The 21,780-nt window shown below is 35.0% G+C and overlaps 1 protein-coding gene across 2 annotated transcripts in view; it reads left to right on the top strand.

Moving 5' to 3' along the window:
• WDR7 (WD repeat domain 7) overlaps window positions 1-21,780 on the top strand; it is a 388,194-nt gene that overhangs the window by 161,158 nt on the left and 205,256 nt on the right. For both annotated transcript variants that reach the window (XM_001084877.5, XM_001084992.5), the window contains one exon: window positions 6,702-6,815. In XM_001084877.5, coding sequence (XP_001084877.2) covers window positions 6,702-6,815 — 114 coding nt within the window. The remainder of the gene's footprint in view (window positions 1-6,701; window positions 6,816-21,780) is intronic.

The following is a 21,780-nucleotide window of genomic DNA, read 5'->3' as shown; positions in this document are numbered from 1 at the left end:
GCTTGCTGCCCCACTCCATTCCCCCTCTGCCCCCATTTTCCCCCTGATTCATGGTATAAAACTCGTTTATTGAGAACTGTTGTTTGTTATAATGTACATTGATTTTTTATTTTGTGAAATCTGGATTTGGAGACTCACTGTTTTTTTATGTGCCTCATGTCTTTCCGTTAATTGTATTTCTTTTTTATTATATCTCTTTACTCTTTTTATATCTTTTTATATCTTTTATCATACCTCTTTCCCCAAAGTACCCTTACTGCTATTTTCTGGTATATTTAAATAACATAATTTGTGCCATGAGATAGAAAGTATTCAATTCTGTTCAAGTTGTATTTATTGAAACTTTATGAGATTTTCATCACTGTCAAATATTTTGGAAATACTCGGAAAGTAAGTAAACCTTAGCTTGTATGGTGTAATTTGACAAATAAGCTCACTTAGGTCAAGTACAAAAGAACATATCAAATATCACTATATAATTAATTGACAATATTTATGATTTTGATATACAAAAAAACCCTGAAATTTCCATAAATATATTTTCCTAGTGGACTCTTATTTTTTTGCAGGGATATTTCGTTTTCTTTGTGTAGACAAAGGCTAAGCTTTTTGTAGAAGGAAGAACTAAAACCATTTTTTCTATCTGTGTTTTGTTGAAAATAGCATTGTATTCTAGCATAATCTTCAATTCTCTTTGGTGACAGTGATGTAGTACCTTCTATTGTATCTTTTCTTAACAAGCTAAGTTTTTGAAAGTATATATATAGTAAAATGCACGCTTTTAAAAATATTGTTCTATGAGTTTTAAACACATGTAAATAGTCATGGTGTAGATTATTTTCACTATGCTAAAAATTTTGCTTTACCTCTTTACAGTCAATTCTTTTGTCACACTCCTAACCCCTGGCAACCACTGATTTGATTTTTATTTTGCGTTTTACAGAAAGTACTGTTGTCTTGACCCATTAACATAAGGTCCTGATAGAACTAAATAAGGTAGAAAGTAGAAATAGCCAGGTTTATGGCTAGGAATTTTAAAAAATATTATTCCTTCTTTGCAGATAATGACTACCTTGCTTAGAAGTATTAAATAATGGTTTTTAATAATCTTCTACCATAACTATATGGCTGAAAACTTCAAAAGTTAAAAGCACCTATCAGATTTTCCTTCAAGCAAACGGTTAAAATTAGTTTTAAATGAGCTGTGCCATTTGGATTTGAGAGTTGAGTGTGGTAATTTGGGCTGTCCGTTCTCAGTTTCTCCTACCCCTTTACTGTCTCCCAGAAACGTTAGAAATTGTAAGTAGTGTGTTGCTATCACAGTGCCCTCTATTATGGGAGTCAAGGATATTTTGCTGATCTTTAAAAAATGAAATATATAGATAATTTTGAAGTAAACAAATCAGTCACTTTTTATTGATTGCAAACAAAATAATACAGAAAATTTGACTGTGAGGATTAATATGGTTACAAATATGGTCAGCATAAAGAATATAGTTTAATTTTTAAAAAATTTAAGTAGAAAATTATGCCTTTCTGAAACAAAATATTCATGGTGAATTTTGCTTTCTGATTGCATAAATGTTCTATGTGACTCTTTTCCTCCCTTTTTTCTTTAGCTATATGGCAGAAAAAAGTATCAAGAGAGTACATTGAGGTGGCATGGATACCTTCGTTGATCTGGAATGTTAGAAAACCAAACTTTTAAAAAATCAGCTTTATTGACATGTAATTCACTTAATACTAAATTCACCTTTAAAAGTGTACAATTCAGTGGTTTTTTAGCTGATTTAGAGTTGTACAAGCATCACCACAATCAGCTTCAGAACATTTTCAAATAACCCAAAGTGAAACCGCAGCCCCCATTAGCATTACTCCCTGTTCCCTCCACCCCCCTGAGCCCTAGGCCAATCTGCACATTTACTTTCTGTCTCCATAGATTTGCTTCTTCTAGACATTTCATGTAAATGCAATCATATGGCATGTAATGTTTTGCGACTTCTTTTATTTAGTTAAAATTGTTAATATTTATTCATGCCACAGCATGTATTAGAACTTCATTTCTTTGTATTGCCATATAATATTCTATTGTATGAATTTATCATTTATTTATCAGTTGATGAACATTTGGATACTTTCCACTTCTTAGCTTTTATGAATAATGCTGCTGTGAATGTTCGTGTAGATGCTTTTGTGGGGACATATATTTTCATTTGCTGGTAGTAAAATTGCGGGGTCATATGGTAACTCTATGTTTCACCTTCTGAGGAAATGCCAGATTGGTTACTCTTGAGTTTTGAGAGTTCCTTAAACAGTCCAGGTACTAATTGCTTGTTGGACATGTGATTTGTGAATCTTTTTTCTCAGCTTGGAGATTGTCTTTTCTTCTTAATAGGGCCTTTGTAGAACAAAAGTCTAAAAATTTTAATGGAGCCCACTTTGCCAATTTTTTCTTTTATGGATTGTGCTTTTTTGGTGTCAACCAAAACTTAGATTTCAGAGCTATTCTCCTGAGTTTTTTTTTTTTGAAAAATTTTACACTTTTATTTATTAGATTTCAGCCCATGATCCACTTTGAGTTACTATTTATATAAAGTATGAGCCTTAGGTCAAGGTTCATTTTTTTTGCTTATGGATGTTCAGTTGTTCTAGCCCTGTTTTGAAGAGATTATCCTTCCGCCACCTCTGTTGAAAATCATTTTGGCAGATTAGTGTGTGTCTGCTTCTTGGTTCTCTATTCTGTTATATTAACCTAATGTTTATTACTCTGCCAAAGTCACATGGTTTTAATAACTTTATATAAGTCTTAAAATTGGGTAAAATGACTTTTTTCTACTTTATTCATTTTCAGAATTGTTTTATTCTAATTCCTTTGTCTTTCATATAATTTTAGAATGCTTTTGTTGATATCTACAAAAGGATCTTACTGGGATTTTGTTAGAAATTGCATTAAATCTGTGTATCAGTCATTTTGTGGGGAATTGGCATCTTTCCTATTTTGAATCTTCCAATCCCATGAACACAGTGTATTTCTCTGTTTCATTTGTTTAGATCTCCTTTGATTTCTTTCATCAGTGTTTTGTAGTTGTCAGCATAGAAGACCTGTTTGTGGTTTTTCAGATTTACATCTAAGTATTTTAGTTTTTATAATTACTGTTAATAGTATTCTGGCTTTAAAAAAAATTAGGTGTCCATTGTTCATTACTAACATGTAGAAATAGAATCGATGTTTTCAATGTTTTTTTTCTTATATTTTGCAGCCTTGCTGAACTCACTTATTAGTTTCGATAATTCCTCTGTATTTCCCTGTAGACAATCATTTTATCTTTGAGTGGGGTATATTAGTCAGAATTCTCTAGAGAAACAGAACCAAAAGAATAGGTGGAGAGAGACAGAGAGAGAGAGAGAGAGACTGACTTATTAGGGGAATTGGCTCTTGCAATTGGCTCATGCAATTACAAAGGCTGGAATGTCCCAGGATAGGCCATCTGTAAGTGGGAGACCCAGGGAAGCTGGTGGTGGGGCTCAGTTTAAGTCTAAAATCCTCAGAAACAGGGAAGCCGAGGGTGTAATTCTCAGTCCATGGCCAAAGCCCTGAGAACCCAGAGGGTTGCTGGGTATAAGTCCTGGAGTCCAAAGCCTAGAGAACCTGGAGTTATGATGTCCAAGGGCAGAAGAAAAAGGATGTCCTAGCTCCAGGAGTGAGAATTTGCTTTTTCTCTACTCTTTTGTTCAACCAGGGCCCCCGATAATTGAATGGTGTCTGCCCACATTGAGAGCTGATTTTTCCTGCTTAGTACACTGACTCACACACCAGTCTCCTCAGGAAACACCCTCACACACCTCCCCATAGGTAATGCTTTACCAGCTCTCTAGGTATCCCTTAATCCAATCAAGTCGACACTTAAAATTAACCATCACACAGGGCAATTACATCATTCTTTCCAAACTGTGTGTATGTGTGTGTATTTTCTTGCTTTGTGGCATTGGGTAGAACTTCCAATGATATGTTAAGAGTGGTAAGTGTGACTTTCTTTGCCATATTCCTGGTCATAGGACAAAAGCATTCAGACTTTCACCATTAAGTATAATGTTAGTTGTAGGCTTTTAGTAGATGCTCTTTATCAAGTTCCTCTGTATTCTTATTTTTCTTAGAGGTTTTTTTGTTTTTACTCATGAATGCATGTTGAATTTTGTCAAATGATTGATATGATCAGGAATTCTTTTTTTCTTCTTTAGCCTGTTAATATTTTGGATTATATTGATCCATTTTGGCCAATTGAACTCCTTTCATGCTAAGAATAAACCCTACTTGGTCCTGATATATAATTCTAAAGCAAATAAATATCCTATTTGCTTTTATTTTTGTTACAAATTCTTGAGACTATGAGAGATATTGGTCTATATTTTTCTTTTCTTTGTATTTTCTTTTTTTCTGCCAGGGATTTTATAACCCTTACTAAGTTTTGGAAAGCATCTATCAAAGAACCAGTTTTAGCACAACTTCCTGGTCTTTCAGCCTCAGTTACTTTGAGATGTACATGTTTGTTCCTTAAGCTCTGTTCCAAAATACTGAATTCCTTTGGTTGAATAGTTAACTAGCACAGCACAGGAACTTTGTGGTACTTGGTAGTATTTATAATCAATATTGTGTGATTCTGTGATTTCTCAAGGTTATTCTGTGATGTTCTGTGACACCTCCCACCCTGTCCCCAGGAACTTAGTCCCTGGAAAGACTTGGTGGTAAATTGATATTGAAGTTTGAAATCAAAAGACCTACGTCGCAATTCTGGTTCCTGAATTTAGTAGCTGTATTATGTTGGGCAATTACTTAGCCTCTCTGATTAAATGAGATAAATGTAAATGGATCCATAAACTTGTTACTTACATAAATGCCAGCTTTATTTTAATTGATCCCTTAATTTTATAGGAAAGGAAAATACTAATGCTGATTGTTACTGTCCAAACTATTTCTTAATATGTTTTCAATGTTTGTCTAATTTTAAAAATTATCAAGTTCTAAGCAAGAAATGAGACTGAGATATTTCAAAGATTTATATATTGATTTAATATGAAATAATGATTTTTGGTTTTGTATTTGAGCAATATCTATTTAGGAATGTAATGTTTACCTTATCTCCTCTTTGTGATTTATTTTACTTATAGCTATCTTTAATAAAGTAATATTATTTTTCTAGTACATGCCCTCCTTTATGTTAAAATTGATCATATAAATCTAACAATAAAAATGCTTTTGTAAGTTAACCATTGAGTACATATGGACACAAAGAAGGGAACAACAGACACCAGGGCATACTGGAGGGTGGTAGGATGGTAAGGATTGAAAAACTACCTCTTGGGTACTATGCTTATTACCTGAGTAATGAAATAATTTGTACACTAAACCCTGTGACATGCAATTTACCTATATAGCAAACCTGCACATGTACCCCTGAACCTAAAATGAAAGTTAAAACTTTTTTTTGGAAAAAAGAAATGCTTCTGCAAAGTGGTGGCTTTGTTATTTTTTATTCATCAGGGATCATTATTTAGCATTATTATTATTTTTTAAAGCAACTCTGAATAAGTAGTGGTACTAAAATGGTGTGTTTAGTCCGCAAGTTTAAATCCTTAGAGCTTGGAGCTGCCTACTGGTAGGTCCATTTCTGGATCTGTTATGGTGGTTCGTGGCTAAGATTCTTCCTCTTTTGATGCCTTTGGTTAACCGGAGGTAGCAAGGCTAAATTTCACATAAATGTTTCAGTTAATACCCCTTGGAAGAAAAGAAGTCCTTAAACTAAATAAGTGTTTGGTCTTTAAAATATTTAAATGGATTCTATGTAGGCAGTTATTGATATCCTTTTAAGCTGATTTGGTTAGAAAGTTTAATTCCTAGAGTAGCTTCCAATGGGGAGATTTGTATATTATCATGATTGAGAAATACCTTTTGATAACCATGTGAAAAATATCAATACACGCTACTATCTGTTGTGAAATTGAGAAATAATGTGACAGATGCAAGATGACAACAAATATGCATCATCAAAGATGATAGGTATGTAAGGAAAAGACATTTGTGTGAGCTGGCAAATTCTCAGGCGATTTACAGAATGGAAGCTTTTGGCCTCTGAACTTCTTTGCCTGTCTGCTTTCAGTTAGGTTCTTTCATTGTGATAGTTATGTGACCTTATATCGAATTCCTTCATAGAGGGAGATGTTATACTCTTTTTGGGCAGTGCGTTTCAGGTCCGTTGCTTAGCTCCAGGACACAAATTCTCCGGTCCTCATCTTTCCTCCCAACTCCCAAGTTATAAACAAACTAACATTAAAAAGAAGTAAACTTTTAACACAATCCACACTTTCCTCTTTGTTGAATAATTGTTAAAATCAGCCAAAGTAACTGTAGCAAAAACGTTGAAAGGAATCAAGTAAAAAATGTAATACTTCAGCATCCTATTTCTGTTTTTCCCAGATCTTGGTTAAAAGTAAATATAGTACATACCTATGTACATATATACATACAAATAAATAGAGCACATGTGAATGTTTTATTCATTGATTTGTGTCTCTAATTTTGGTGAATATATATTTTTTAATGTATTGTGTTTATATCCATTAAGTAAATTAAAAATCTTCAAAATTTCTGTTTGTCTTACTTTTCATTTTTTAAAATGAAGCCTTGTGATTCACATTTGTTTTAGCTGGAGTCACATCAGAAGCCATGCAGACTATCACCACGGCTCCTGATGCCTCAGGGCCTGAAGCCAAAGTCCAGGAGGAAGAACATGACCTTGTTGATGATGACATCACCACTGGTAAGCACAGACATCTTTAACATCTGATTGGAGCTTTGTTTGATATTGCAAAATGTTTTCTAGGTTATTTGTGGTGGGATTAAGTATTTCGATGGAAAGGATGGAGACTTGTACTGATGGTGTATTTAGTTTTATGAAACTGTTTAGTGTCCTCTTTGATCTTGAGGTGAAAAGAAGTGGAACTGTTTATTTGGTCCAAGTTTGCTGATTGTAACTCTAATAATAAACCTGCTAGCTGTGCACTTGTTTTCTGGAGACCTTTTAATTCAGAGGCTGAGATCATTGCTAAAGCCTTGGAATGTGTAAAGGAATATACTCATTAAGTTTTGAAAGATTTTGCAACTATCAGGTAAACTAAAGAATACTAAAATTTAATCACAATATATACAATATAAGCTGTATAGGAAGACTTACTCTTTATACTTATACTGTGGAAGTGAATGCTGCTTTTTAATTGTTTGGCCACTGAACATTCTTATCTGTATTACCTTTCACATTAAGTGAAATTTAGGCGAAAAACATAAAGCAAATTTTAGGAAACTCACACACTATAAATGTTTAGCCTATCTTTTTATACTCTTAAACCAGTTTCAATTACTGGATCTCCAAATACATTCAGCTCAATTTCTTTGAATGCACAGAGGATAAACATAACCTAGTATAAATACTTTTATTGGTATCAAGAATAGTAAGCTTTTGTTTTGGGTGTGGATGGTTAAAATTTAAAATTTGATCATAAAATGTATAATTGTTGAGAAGCAACAAATATTAATAGTAAAAATTAATTTAATAGTAATAATTTAGAAAGAAGCATGCCTAGAAAATATTAATTTAATAGTAATCAATAGTTTAGAAAGAAGCATGCCCAGAAAATACCAGAAAATTTTTAACAAAAATTAAAGTGGGGAGCTGGACACGGTGGCTCACACCTGTAATCCCAGCACTTTGGGAGGCCGAGGTGGGCAGATGACCTGAGGTCAGGAGTTTGAGACCAGCCTGGCCAACATGGCAAAATCCTGTCTCTAGTAAAAATACAAAAATTAGCTGGGGTTGGTGGTGGGCACCTGTAATTCCAGCTATTCGGGAGGCTGAGGCAGGAGAATCGCTTGACCCGGGAGGGCAGAGGTTGCAGTGAACCAAGATTGCGTCACTGCACTCCAGCCTATGCAACAGAGTGAGACTCTGTCTCAAAAAAAAATAAAAATAAAAATAAATAAATAAATAAAAGGAGAAAAGAAAGGGGAAGTTTCCCTCCCTCCCTCCTTCCCTCCCTCCCTCTGTGATAGGCAGGTTACTACTGTTACACTGGGAAGAAGAAAGCCTAAGATCTCCCTTGAAAATTTACAAAGTGTATATTTAAATACCTATAGCCTTGTGCCACTGCTGCCTAATATTGCCAAAGTTGGGGAACATCTGATTTTCAATAAAAATGAGATGATGATGATGATGGCTGTTACTTACTTTTAAATTCTTTTTAATGTGTAAGTTCATTGATGAAAAATATTATCCAACTTAAATATAAACAATTTCAGGGACTTCTAATTTTTCTGATAGTCATTTAGTACTTTACAATTATGGAGTTTGCTTCAGTAGCTGCTAAAGAAAATCTATTTTATTTGCAGATTTTTTTTTTTTTTTTTTTGAGACAGAGTCTCACTCTGTCGCTCAGGTTGGAGTACAGTGGAGCGATGTGGGCTCACTGCAACCTCCACTCCCAGGTTCAAGTGATTCTCCTGCCTCAGCCTCCCAAGCAGCTGGTACTACAGGTGTGCACCACCATGCCCAGCTAATTTTTGTATTTTTAGTAGAAACAGAGTTTCACCGTATTGGCCAGGCTGGTCTCAAATTCCTGACCTTGTGATCCACCTGCCTCGGCCTCCCAAAGTGCTGGGATTACAGGCATGAGCCACCGCACCGGGCCTATTTGCAGATTTTTAAGCCAGTCCATGTTTTGTTCAGTTTTGACTGCTTTTCATACTGTTATATGTATGTTTTTTGTTATATTTTACTTCCCTGTAAAGTTTAAAGACCTTCTGATCTATAAAAAGTAGTTAAGTCCTAGCAAAAACAAATTTGCCTTTGCAATAGTAGAATAACTCAATTTGCATTCTAGAATAAAAGCTGAATTTTTGAGCAGTCAAGTAAGCATTATTAAATCAGTACTTTGAAATTTTGAATTATGCACTACCAAAGTCATGAGATATCGTTATAGTATATGATTTTTAAATTTTATTAGCAAAATCAAGAAACTAAGAATGCAAATCTAATTTGAAGAGTCAATTAATGCTACATACACTATATTTTTATCTGTAAGTTTGGTTCAACATATGTGACAAATGGCTTTTATCAGTCGATTTATTCATTTCATGTCGTGGGTACTAGAGGCAAGAATGTTCAATATCTGAAGAACTTAAATAACTAAAAAACGGCTTCCTTACCATGTTGTCAAAGCAACTAGCATGTTGCAGCCTGTAGATCGTTCAGGTTACCTTTAAATTGTGTGACTTGATTAAGCTGTGGTATAGATTTTTGTGAGGGTTTGGAAGAAAACCGTATTTTATTGACTAGAATCCTATGTAAATTGCATTATGAAAAATATGGTAGATGCATTGAGAGAAATCTGATTCAAGCACAATAATCTTGTTTTGGGGTAACCAGTGTTGTAGAGAGCCAGTACTACAAAAGGGAAAGCTGGCCAGTGCAGCCATTCAGATGATTTTTCCAGTTATTTTAGAGGAATTGTTCTAATATTTCTTCATAAAATAAGTAGAAATTATATCATGACAGGTATTTGCCTGCCTTTTCAGGGAAGTCTTATTTGAAAGCTATAGTTAGGCTGAAGTGTATAGTTGAATTACTTTTATTATTGTAGTAATCTGGATCTTAATTTCTAGAAACAGTCTGAGCAAGATAACAATTAAAATATGAGGTATAATATAATGCTTTCACTAAAGGCAGAATACTTTTTGAAATTTTTATTTTAGGTACAAATGGGCTAGGTATCAATGCTGTCTTATGACAGTTGAATCTGAGCCTAGTAGCCTTTGTTAGCATTTGCCTTATCAAAATAAAGAAGCATGGATTAAGCTGTACAAGTGTTGGCTATGATCAATGGGAACTAATTAAATTTATTTAAAATGAAGAATCTTAACTGGAAGAGAACAGCTAGAAAGACTAGGAGGAAAAAACTTGGGTCTTGATTGATACAGTTTAAATCTTCACTCTGTCATTTAAAAAATATGCTGCAGCTTCTTTCTCTATCTCTCTTTTTAAAGCTAATATCTATTGATCAGCTCTACAAAGTAATGCCAGTGTGCCTTGGTCAACACACATACTCAGTTTTACTTAGCATTCTGTCTTGAGGTTCATCAAATTCTTTCCTTTAACCAAATATTTTAAATTATATATCATAGACATATGAGCCATCTTGATGGGTTAATATTTTATGTAGAAAAATATTAAAACCTATGTCACATTTTCATATTGTACAATATGCATGGGAAATGAACTTTTCAATGACATTGCTTTAGGATTTATAATACTCTGTATATTTAGGATCTATTTTAACTGCTTAATGGAATTTAAAACAAAACAATAATGTTGTTTCTAGATTATAATTTGAGTCACAAGAATAGTACTGTATACCTGTGTGTTTGCTTTTATATGTATACTTTTATTTCCAGTATTATCACTTAATTGCTATGTAGATATATAACTGACATTTATAAATAACACTTTCCTATTTATACTATGTTATTAATAGGTCATAATTATACTAACGGAATAAGTCTCACTAAAGCTGACACACATAGAAGAAATTTTGGATTAATCATAATCTACTTTTCTTAAGGGAGACCTTCATGTGACTTAGTTAATTTTGCTTTATGTGTCTTTTATCATGGTACAGTATAGCATTCTGATTGAGGGTGAAGTGATACACCCTCTAAATACTGCATCTAAAAACAACCTCACCTTAATTGCAGGCTGAACAGAATTTTGGAAGGGTTTCATTCACAAACCTGCGTGTATTCCTTTAAGAAGGTCCCTATATTCTTCTGAGGGTCATAGTTTGGTGTCTTACCTCTTGTTCAATACAGCAAGGACACAAACTGACCAAAAACAATGATAAAGGGTCAAGAGTTACTGACATTGTCAACAAAAAAAACCACCTTGATACTAGATCAGCAGCACAGTTGACAGATTCAACTACAAAAGCAACAATGATATATGGAACCCAATGGGTGGGTTGACTGTACTTATTTTACTTTTTGATGCATTTTTTGTTAAATTATAATTAGGTACATTTTGATTACTAATTCAAGGGCAAATATATATCTTCCTATTACTCATTAATAGATGCAGAAAATAATGTATTTTGCTATTCCTGTGTATTTAGTGCTGATAGAACCTACATGTGTCTGTATCCCTCCTCCCTCTGCCTTCAGTTACGTTCTGCAGACATATATTTTAAATCTAATTCTTTACAGCTCTATGTTTTACTGATTTAAAGTTTTAAGTTTCTGAGAAGATATCCTGTCTTATGGTAAATTGGTGTATAGTTTTCTATAAATGTGCTTTTGTTTTTCTTGGATTGTAGAATCAAATTTTTTTTGTAGGTATAATCTTAGAGACTAGCTTACGTTCTCCTTTTACAATCAAATAAATTAATATCATTATTTCCTAAAGAACTTACATGATTGATACCCAGTGTCCCAAAACATGTTATTTGGCCTTTCATTCAGAAGAGTCTATATAACATGAATGAAAATGAAAATATCTAGTAATGATGAAAAGTACTGTTATATAGGATCATTAATAGTGTGTAGTAATCCTCTTAGTAGTCATCTACTCGTTCAATCAGTAAATATTTTTGAGCACTTTAGTGCCAGACACTGTTTACGATATGCCATTGAATACAATAGGCAATCATACTTGTCCTTGTGGAGCTTACATTTTCATGCAGGGAGGCAGACAACCATAGCAAGAAGAAGTAAATAGATATACAGTATATTAGAAGATGAGAGGTGCCTTGGAAAGAAGAAAAAATAGAGAAGGGTAGGAGAAGTTAAAAGTAATATCACTTGACAACTTTATCAAACACTTTACACATGAGCCTTATGAAATTACTTTGAAGTAGATACTAGTATATTTCCAGATATGTAGCTGAGGAAACAAGCTTAGAGAGATAACTTTTACAGGGTCACATATGTACCAAGAAATAGATCTGGGATTAAAATGAGTCCTACCTGATTCCAAAGCTGACATGTGGTCTTAAGCCCTACTCTGCACTGCCTCACATTCTCAAAGTAACTCGTTAAACTTTGGAAGATTTTCATTTTCTTTTGAAATATGAGATGATGTTACAGTTTACCTTGATTGTTTATGATAAGAGGTAATTACTTTGCTGGGTATCTAATCTCATCATTATTCCCCCCACAACCCCCCCTTTTTTTTTTTTTGACATGTGGTCTCTGTTGCCTAGGCTGGTCTCAAACTCTTGGGTTTGGCTGGGCATGAATAGTGGCTCACACCCATAATCCCAGCACTTTGGAGAGCCAAGGCAGGAGGATTGCTTGAGGCCAGGCATTTGAGACCATCCTGCACAACAGAGAGACACCCTATCTCTCCAAAAAAAAATTAAAAGTTAGCTAGGTTTGGTGGTGCACACCTGTGGTCCCAACTACATGGGAGGCTGAGCTGGGAGGATCACTTGAGCTCAGGAGGTCGAGGCTGCAATGAGCTGTGTTCGCACCACTGCACTCCACACTGGGTGACAGAGTAAGACTCTGTCTCAATAAAAACAAAGGAAAAACTGGGCTCATGCTATCCTCTCTCCTCAAACTCCTGAGTAGCTGGGACTACAGGTGTGCTACTGTGTCCATCTAGTCTCATTATTTAAAATGCAAATTTGTTATTCTAAATTTAGATCAAGAGATCATCTCCTTTAGGAAACAAATCATCGCATATTCGTTCTTTAAATTTTCAAACATTATTTAGGACTGTTGTAACATAATATAAATAGAAGTATTTTTCATTACTAAACAGTCACTTTATTGCATACGTGTAAATGTTCATTGTTATGTCCAGCTTTTTGAAGTCATCAGTATAAAACTGACACGTTAATATATGTTTATACGCTGAAGTCAACATCTCTACTATTTTAAAATAGAGCCGAAAAAGACGTCTGGTCTGAGACTCAATACCGATTTGTGCATTTAACTACTTACCAAAGGTCCTATTCAGAAGACGTTTTTACATTTGTTCTGAATGGAAGATAGGAAATTTACGCTGTTAAAGTACAGATAAGCTCCAAGGAACAAAATACGGCATATTATGTATTCAGAAACCAGACGTTCTTTCCTAGCCAGGAGTGAGAGGCTGTATAATTTGTAAACTAGAATAAGATACTTCCCCCTGCACCCTCTGCCTTTCTCATTCTTTAACTTATATTTGACAGTCTAAAAAGTAGTTTAGATGTATATGAATTTTAAGTCACTTCTTCTAAATTATCACTACCCTTGCTTTTGACTTCAGAGTGTTAGCTATGAGTTCACTATATTAAGTCTCTTAGTAATTATAAATTACTAAAGCTATGGGTTTTTTACTCTGCAGTTTTCGTGAAAACAGATATTAAGAAAACTAAAAGTGTAAATTTCATGGTTTTCTGAGTGAACTATGTCATTTCAAATAATTTACCTTTTTGTCCTTTTTTAAAAAAATCTGGGAGAGGAAACCATATATGAAAACATGTCTTTCTTGTTTAGTGTTTAATGCTCAGCTTTAGTTTGTGTTGAAGGACAAGTAGAATGTTTCTAAATACAGTATTTGAGAAAGTTTGTGACATGAATATTAAAATACAGAAAAAAATGATGCTGTATAAAACTGAGATACACTTTCTTTTTCCCATTTTCTCTCTGAGTGATTTACTTTTTCTGTTCTTTGGTAACTACCGCTTGTATGTTAATGACTGTCAATCAAATCTGTATCTCCAGCCTAGCCTTCTCTTTTCAATATCAGATTCATATATCCTCCTGCCTGAATGTCCTATAGATACCTAAATACCAAGTGCAAAAGGAGCTATAGGCCAGGTGCGGTGGCTTGTGCCTGTAATCCCAGTACTTTCAGAGGCCGAGGCGTGCGGATCACCTGAGGTCAGGAGTTCGAGACTAGCCTGGCCAACATATAGTGTAACCCCGTCTCTACTAAAAACTACAAAAATCATTTGTATTTGTAGTTGTGGCAGGTGCCTTTAATTCCAGCTACTTGGGAAGCTGAGGCAGGAGAATTGCTTGAACCCAGGAGGTGGAGGTTGCAGTGAGCTGAGATCGCATCACTGTGCTCCAGCCTGGGCGACAGAGCAAGACTCCATCTCTCAAACAAACAAAGAAACAAAAAACAAAAAAGGAGCTATATTTCTTCTGAAACCTCATCTTCTCTCATATGTATACCTCAGTTAAAGGCACACCACTAATGGTACCGTTAATTACCTGACATCTCAAACTTGAAGCCCAAGGATAATCCTGGCTTTCCCACTTTTTAACAATGTCCACATATAGCTGGTGTAAGTTCTTGTAAAATGTGCCTCTTAAATATCTCTCAGTGGTTTTTGTCTTCTCTGTTTCCACAGAGAATACCTAGATCCTGCCTTGCATTTTTTCTTCTTCAGATTATCATTGCGTTTTCCTACAACGATCTTCCTGTCTTCCTTCTCTTGTTCTCATCCAGATCATGTCTTCCATGACTCTGAGAGTTTAAGAAGTCAGTTCATCACCCTTCACCCTCATTAACAGCTACTTAATGACCTCCCATTGATTATAGCTCCAAATCTAAATACTTGGCGAGATATCTAGGGTTCTTCAAGGGCTGCCTTATATCTCTGACATCATCAGCTAAAGCAATACTTAACTTTGTTCCCCAGAGTACCCTGCTATTTGGTGATTCACACGTTGCATGTGCCCCTCCATCTGGCTGGCATGCTCTTAACTCTCACATATGGGATGAAATTCCAAGAATTCCCCTCAAATTCAGGAGTGTCATCATCTTCATGAATCCTGTCTGGACCCTTCTTATGTAATATCTCCCTGTTCATTGTACACACTTCTGCTCTTGCAGCTCAGAAATATGTAGCAGTAATGATGTCTGTAATTTTGTTAAGTGATCATTTCACTTGCCCTTTCTGAGTCATGTGGGCCTGTGACTTTTACCTTCTTGTATGTCTAGCACTAGAATAGCTGGTACATAGCATCTTCTCAATAAATGTTTATTGAATGAATGGTTGAATTAATGAATCCATAAGATTACTCATATTTCAAGCAGCATTCCTTATATACTGTGTATTTACTTAAATACATTTGCTGTATCTTTCCTATACTTACATAGTTTATATTTCCTTAACCTCCCTGCCCATCTTCTTAGTGGCTATTTAAATGGCTCAAAAAATCTTGGTAACACATTAGTGAGGTGATATAGGCTTATTTGTAGATAAATTGTCTCTTGATATTATGAAAATGAGACTGAGAACACATCTAAGAACATAATTAGCTCTACCAAATTAGTCACTGTTGTTTCTGTTTAAAAGTTTATCTTTTTCTCTTGGAAAATAATATGTCTTCAAAATTAGGAGAAGGATGTGATACATAGATTTAAATAAGAAAAGATAGGGGAAAAAAAATCCTGGAACAAATGTGCTTTGTAACTTGTATTAAAGAGCAGGTGGAAGTTGGGATGTGCTATTGGAATTGCACAAGCGGAGAACTAGACCTGATCGAATTTTCAGAGAATCCCCTTTCTGTGGTCTGCCTTGGCCCTTGCAGGTTTGGTAGACAGTGGAGATGTACTTGTGGATGATGGTCCCAGTTTCTTAAAAGTCTGGGAATCCCTATTTGGTTGCTGCCTCTTCAGTCACCCTTTTCTTCCTTGCTCTGGTAGCTGTGCCTCCTCATTTCTGGGATGGATTCTATCAGCAAAAGCCAGAGTCTTTAATCAACTCTTGCCTTGGCACCAAATCTTTCATAATACTATTATCCAATAAGGGCACTTTTATTTTTTGTATGTGCACATAAAGGTTGTTTGCATGTGATATTTTTGCAAGGGGTTTGGGCAAATAAATAGTAATTAACACCGTCTTTGCAAACTTATGTAAAAGAACACATTGCAAAATCAAGAACTTTAATAACTATCTCAATGACTTAGCAGCATTTATTGAGTACCTAATATGTGTCAGACTGGCTCTATGCTCTTTTAAATCCTCAAACAATTCATGTGATGTCTTCATTATCGCTTCTGTTTTATAGGAGAAGAAAATGAGGCACAGAATGGTAAAGTCACTTGCCACATAAAAGCCACAGATAGAAAATGACAAAGTCGGGATTTGAAGCTGGACTATTGCTTCTAGATCTTGTGCTTTTAAATTGAAGTAATTTATTTAAAATCAAGTCATTTATAAACCTTACAAGAGAAAAAAGAAACACATATATTGATTACGACTTGTCATTTTCTTTTTGTGTTATATAGAATCTTCTATTTTAATTTTTGGTGTAGCTTAACTTTTTATGTAGTAGAAGGAAATGTTTGAAATGTGAAGAAAATACTTCCTGTTTTCTTAAAAGAGAAACATAGAAATTCAGTATATGAAGATAATTTTATATATTGTCTAAACTAGAATTTCTACTTCATGTTCATATAAAACCACACACATAAATACACCAACACATAAACAGTATTAGATCAGAAAGCCTTAAAGTTTGAATTTCACATTAACTACTATGTATTTCTTTTGCTAAATTTAGACCAAACAGGAAAAAAGCAGAAATACTTAGTTGGATAATAATGTAGGTGCTGCATCGGGGTTGGGGGAGGGCAGGTGGGTGGTAGAGGGAAGCCATCCCTGTGAGTGAATAACCTTCAGGATGAACTTAAAGTTTAGCCTTTTGTGAGCTGTGTAATAGTACCTCATGGATAAGAATGAATTGCATTAGATTGTGGCACACTATTATATATCTGTATATTATATGAATTGCCCTTATAATTGATATCAAACCCATATGACCAAAAGTTGTAATTCACAAAAGTAATGACAACAATGTCTCATAATTCACAGACTCTATGTCATACCTGTGAATGATTGCTTTTACTGTGCAAACCATGTTAAAGGGGAAAAACAGGTTTTAAAATGGATGTCGGGTTCTGAAGACTCCTTCTTCCTGATACTTCATAGTCATTTTTAATACATAAAAAGATAATTAAATTTACTAACATCTGTGAGTTTCCCCATGATTTCTTGGTTTAAAATCACATTGCAAGCATAAAAGCTTTTGCTCTTAATTTGAAGTTTGAAATTACAAATGAAAGGTAATATTTAATATTTGAAGTGAAGAGAACCATAAACCTGAATATATTTTCTCATCATGTAACATACTAGAAAAAGGAGTCCTCACTCATAGGCAGGATAAAGATTGAGAGTATTTTTTCATCATTCTTGTTATAACTATTTATCCTAAATAAAGATGGATGAATTAAATCCAGTGTGAAAGGATTCAGGGAATCTGAACCAGCTACTCTTTCTTTGTTTACCCTTTCTGTAAATGTATTTTTTCAGTGTGGCTAGTGCTACTGAAAAGGAGTATAAGGGATATTCAGTTTGATTCAATAAAGCATGAATAAGTGTCTTATGTCTTCTATCAGCACATTCTACGGAGGATTTAATAAAGCAAGCCTCTAGGTGAGAAGCTGATGATCAAATTTTAGATATGTCTACACAAAAGTGCACAGATGACATATATGTGCATATTCTCTGCAGCTGGGAGAATTCAGAGCACTGGGCTTAGTTAAGGGTAGGAGTTATGTTAGAGGTAAGCCTGCGCTTATTGCAGAGGTAGAGAGACGTGGGAAAAGCTTCCGAGCTCCAGCTGTTAGTTTACAGACTTAGAAATAATTCCCTGTGGAGAGAGAGAGAGAAGAAGAATGGCCTTTCCCAGAGCGGACAGACTGGCTCTGTCATCAAGGAATGAGGGTCTACTCTCATGTTAGTTTGGAAAGTAGCTGATTTTTACATTCTGTATTTTATGTTAATTTAAAGCAGGGTTTATTATTAAATAGATAGAAAGAGGGATGAAAAATGTTGATGGAATGCATTGGCTACATGCCTTATGTGCTCAATTCCACTTCATGGTTTTCCTTTTCATTTAGCAGATATTTTTGAATACCTGCAGGGTGTTGAGCATATACCAGATGCTGAGTATAAAGTGGAGTTTATGCTCTAAAGGGCAAGACTGATGACTGGTTTTGTTTCTTGTTCAGTGGGAAATTTTTACCTGAAGAACTGCTATTCTTAGAGGTTTAATAAACTTAGATTAATGTGATGTAAAATATATATATATATACACACACCCACATATACACACCCACATATATATACACATACACATATGTGTATATATACAGACACACATATATATGTCTGAAAGTGAATCTGCAGGTTTCATAGAAATGGAAAAATGAACGAGACCAAAATCAACTAGGTGGAAAGCTGGTCTGCAATAGTAAATGTATAATGACATTATAAGTCTCTAACATCTCATTGTCTGTGCTAAAATATCAGCTTCCTTACTTGTTCATTGTATGCCCTTATTTAGTTACTTGACTGTGCTAAGCCTCAATTTTCTCACCTGAAATATGAGGATAATAAGGTTATTATGAGACAGATGAATGGCTACAGAAAATGTGGTACATAACCACAGTGTAGTAATGGAGTACTATTCAGCCATAAAAAAGAATGAGACCAGTCATTTACAACAACCTAGGTAGAACTGAAGGTCATTCTGTTAAGTGAAATAAGGCAGGCACAGAAAGACAAACATCACCTGTTCTCATTTATGGGATCTAAAAATCAAAGCAATTGAACTCATGGACATAGAGAGTAGAAGGAGGGTAGAGAGCCTACCAGAGGCTGGGAAGGGTAGTGGGGGTTGGTGGGGGATGGTTAATGGGTACAAAAATAGTTAGAAAGAATGAATAAGACCTATTATTTGATAGAACAACAGGGTGACTGTAGTCAAAATAATTTAGTTGTACATTTAAAAATAACTAAAAGAGTGTAATTGGATTGTTTGTAACATGAAGGATAAATGCTTGAGAAGATGGATATCCCATTTCCCATGATGTGATTATTACACATTGCATGCCTGTATGGGAATATGTCATGTACCCCATAAATATATGCACCTACTATATACCCACAAAAATGAAAAATTAAAAAAAAAAAGCAAAAAAAAAAAGATCGTCTTGAGGATTAAATGAGATAATGCATGGAATGTTTTTAGCAGAAGAACTGGACCATAGTAAGTGCTAAATAAATATGCCTCTTGTCTCCCTTCCCTTCTCATTACCACCATCATCCTTAAGTGATTTGTTTTAATAACATAAATGATTGGTAACTAATATCATTTATAAATCAGTTTTGAGTAACTTGGTGGTGTTTATTCTAGGTAGTTTGACTATCTTTTACAAGGATATGTACTTGCTAGAAACATTTATACTTTACAGATCAAGAAATAAGCCATATCCACTTCAAATCTTCACAAATTTATAAAAGTTGGCTCATGAAATATTGATAAATTATATTTTCTTAAACACTTTTATATTTATTTCTTTTATCATATTTATTGTCTGAGTTGAATTTGACCATGAAGGTGAATTATTTGATGAAACAGAAATAACCACAGCTTTAAAAGAAAAAGTAGCTGAGGAAGAGTTAATTTGCATATGCATAACTGAGTTCAGCCAGTGGTGAAGTGAGGGTAAAAAGGACATAATGGAGACAAGTTTTCTGAATGTTCTGATGTGGCCATTTGGTTGAGAGTCACTACTAGACTTTAGAAAACATGTTTGAAAAATAATAGACAAGATGGATATGGTCCATGGGGAAAGATACCTTAAAATATTAAATATTAATTAAAATATTGTTTAAAACCTGAAGGTTAAAAGAGGATCTTCACCATGCTATCATTAAATAGTCTTGCTGAAAAAGAAAAAGGGGAAACATTTCATATAACTCTCATACTTGCAAAGGATGGTTTCTCATCAGCTCAGTTTTTAAGGGGGTGTGTTCAAAAACAGTAATGTGTACCACACCAAAATATCAACTAAATGTGAGAGTAGAATATAGATAGTTTTAGAAAAGCAGGCTATCAAAAACTATGCCTCCTGTGTCTTAAGAACTAGTGGAGGATGTGTGCCTCCAAAATCGAGAAAGTAAACCAAGAAAGAGGAAGCTGGGGACCTAGTGATCCAAATAACCTGGCTTATAAAGCCTATCTTGCCCTTTGATACTTTCAAACCCCCATCTCGTTGTTTCAGGCAACATCTCTTAGGAACGTGCCGCTCAGGGCTGAGCACAGTGTCTCACATAGGAGGATAGCTTCAGACCAAGAGTTCAAGATTAGCCCGAGGCAACATAGTGAAACCTCATCTCTCCAAAACAAACAAACAAAAAGATTAGCTGAGTGTAGTGGTGTGCACCTGTAGTCCCAGCTACTTGGGAGGCTGAGACAAAATGATCACTGTGATTGTACCACTGCACTCCAGCCTCAGAGACAGAGGGAAGCCCTCTGTAAAAAAATATAATAAAATAAGCAAACAAACCCCAAACTCCCCCCACCACACACACACACACAAAATGAAACAGGACTGTAACGCTCAGAAACCTAGCCACTCCGAGGCTTGCTTGAAAAAGGGAAATCTGAGAGATAAGCATTTAGGCTGCAAAGTCCAGCACCCCCTCCCCATGTGGGAAGTCTCAGTGACTGTATTCATTTAATACGTTTCCTTATGTTCCGTATATTTGGCAAGTTCTAACTGTTCCATTTTCCAGGCTAGGCTTGATTTCTGCTCCCTGATCTACTCCCTTGTATAACAGATTTACACTACTGGGTGAGAGTTCGGGGGTAAATTATTGAAATATAAAGAGAACCAAGTAAATATCAACAAGAGACAGTTATTGACTGCAAGGAGGGAAAAAAAGCAGTGCTGATAAAGTTATCAAAAACCACATGATTGAGTTATGAATAACATGCACATATTGGCCAGGTGCGGTGGCTCAAGCCTGTAATCCCAGCACTTTGGGAGGCCAAGATGGGCGGATCACGAGGTCAGGAGATCGAGACCATCTTGGCTAACCTGGCGAAACCCCGTCTCTACTAAAATATACAAAAAAAAAAAAACTAGCTGGGCAAGGTGGTGGGCGCCTGTAGTTCCAGCTACTTGGGAGGCTGAGGCAGGAGAATGGCGTAAACCTGGGAGGCGGAGCTTGCAGTGAGCTGAGATAGGGCCACTGCACTCTAGCCTGGGCGACAGAGCGAGACTCCTTCTCAAAAAAAAAAAAACAAAACATGCACATACTGTGAAACTATGAACCTTAATTATGATGTAATTTTAATAAGAGCTATGATATAAATAGGGAGGCATAGGAGGAAGAAGGCAGGAGAAAGCTTGTGAATGTGGTGTGTGTATGTGATGGGAATGTGGCGTGTGTATGTGATGTATGCAAGTTGTGTTTATGTAAAGGAGAACCCAATTTTTATTGACCATAGTGGAGGATCATAAGTTTAAAGATAGGTAAGTCTAAAATTGAAAAGTTAGAAAATAACACAGGGTTTCCTAAAGGAGTCAAATGTCCAACAGTCTTTGTTTTTTTTAAAAAGGGGAAAATTGGATCCAAACAGCTCTAAATTGGTTAGTGTACTGTCCACATATACCAGAAGTCTGCAGCGAATTATTAAATATGATTTGGGAGCACTTAGAAGAAAAAGTGAGAAGCAGTATAGGTGCCCTGAGCTTACCACACTCGAATTTTATCACAGTGTTTCAGTTGCGTTGATTTTGTTGCCCTCCATCATCGAAAATAATTTTGATGTTTTGGTGTAAAATTTATATGATTCATCATAAAATGACATTTATACTCTTTTAT

The sequence above is a fragment of the Macaca mulatta genome, chromosome 18 (assembly GCF_049350105.2).
Source record: "Macaca mulatta isolate MMU2019108-1 chromosome 18, T2T-MMU8v2.0, whole genome shotgun sequence".
In the NCBI taxonomy this organism is placed as follows: Eukaryota; Metazoa; Chordata; class Mammalia; order Primates; family Cercopithecidae; genus Macaca; species Macaca mulatta.
The sequence above is the reverse complement of the archived record's forward strand: the minus strand, read 5'-3'. Positions and strand labels throughout refer to the sequence as shown.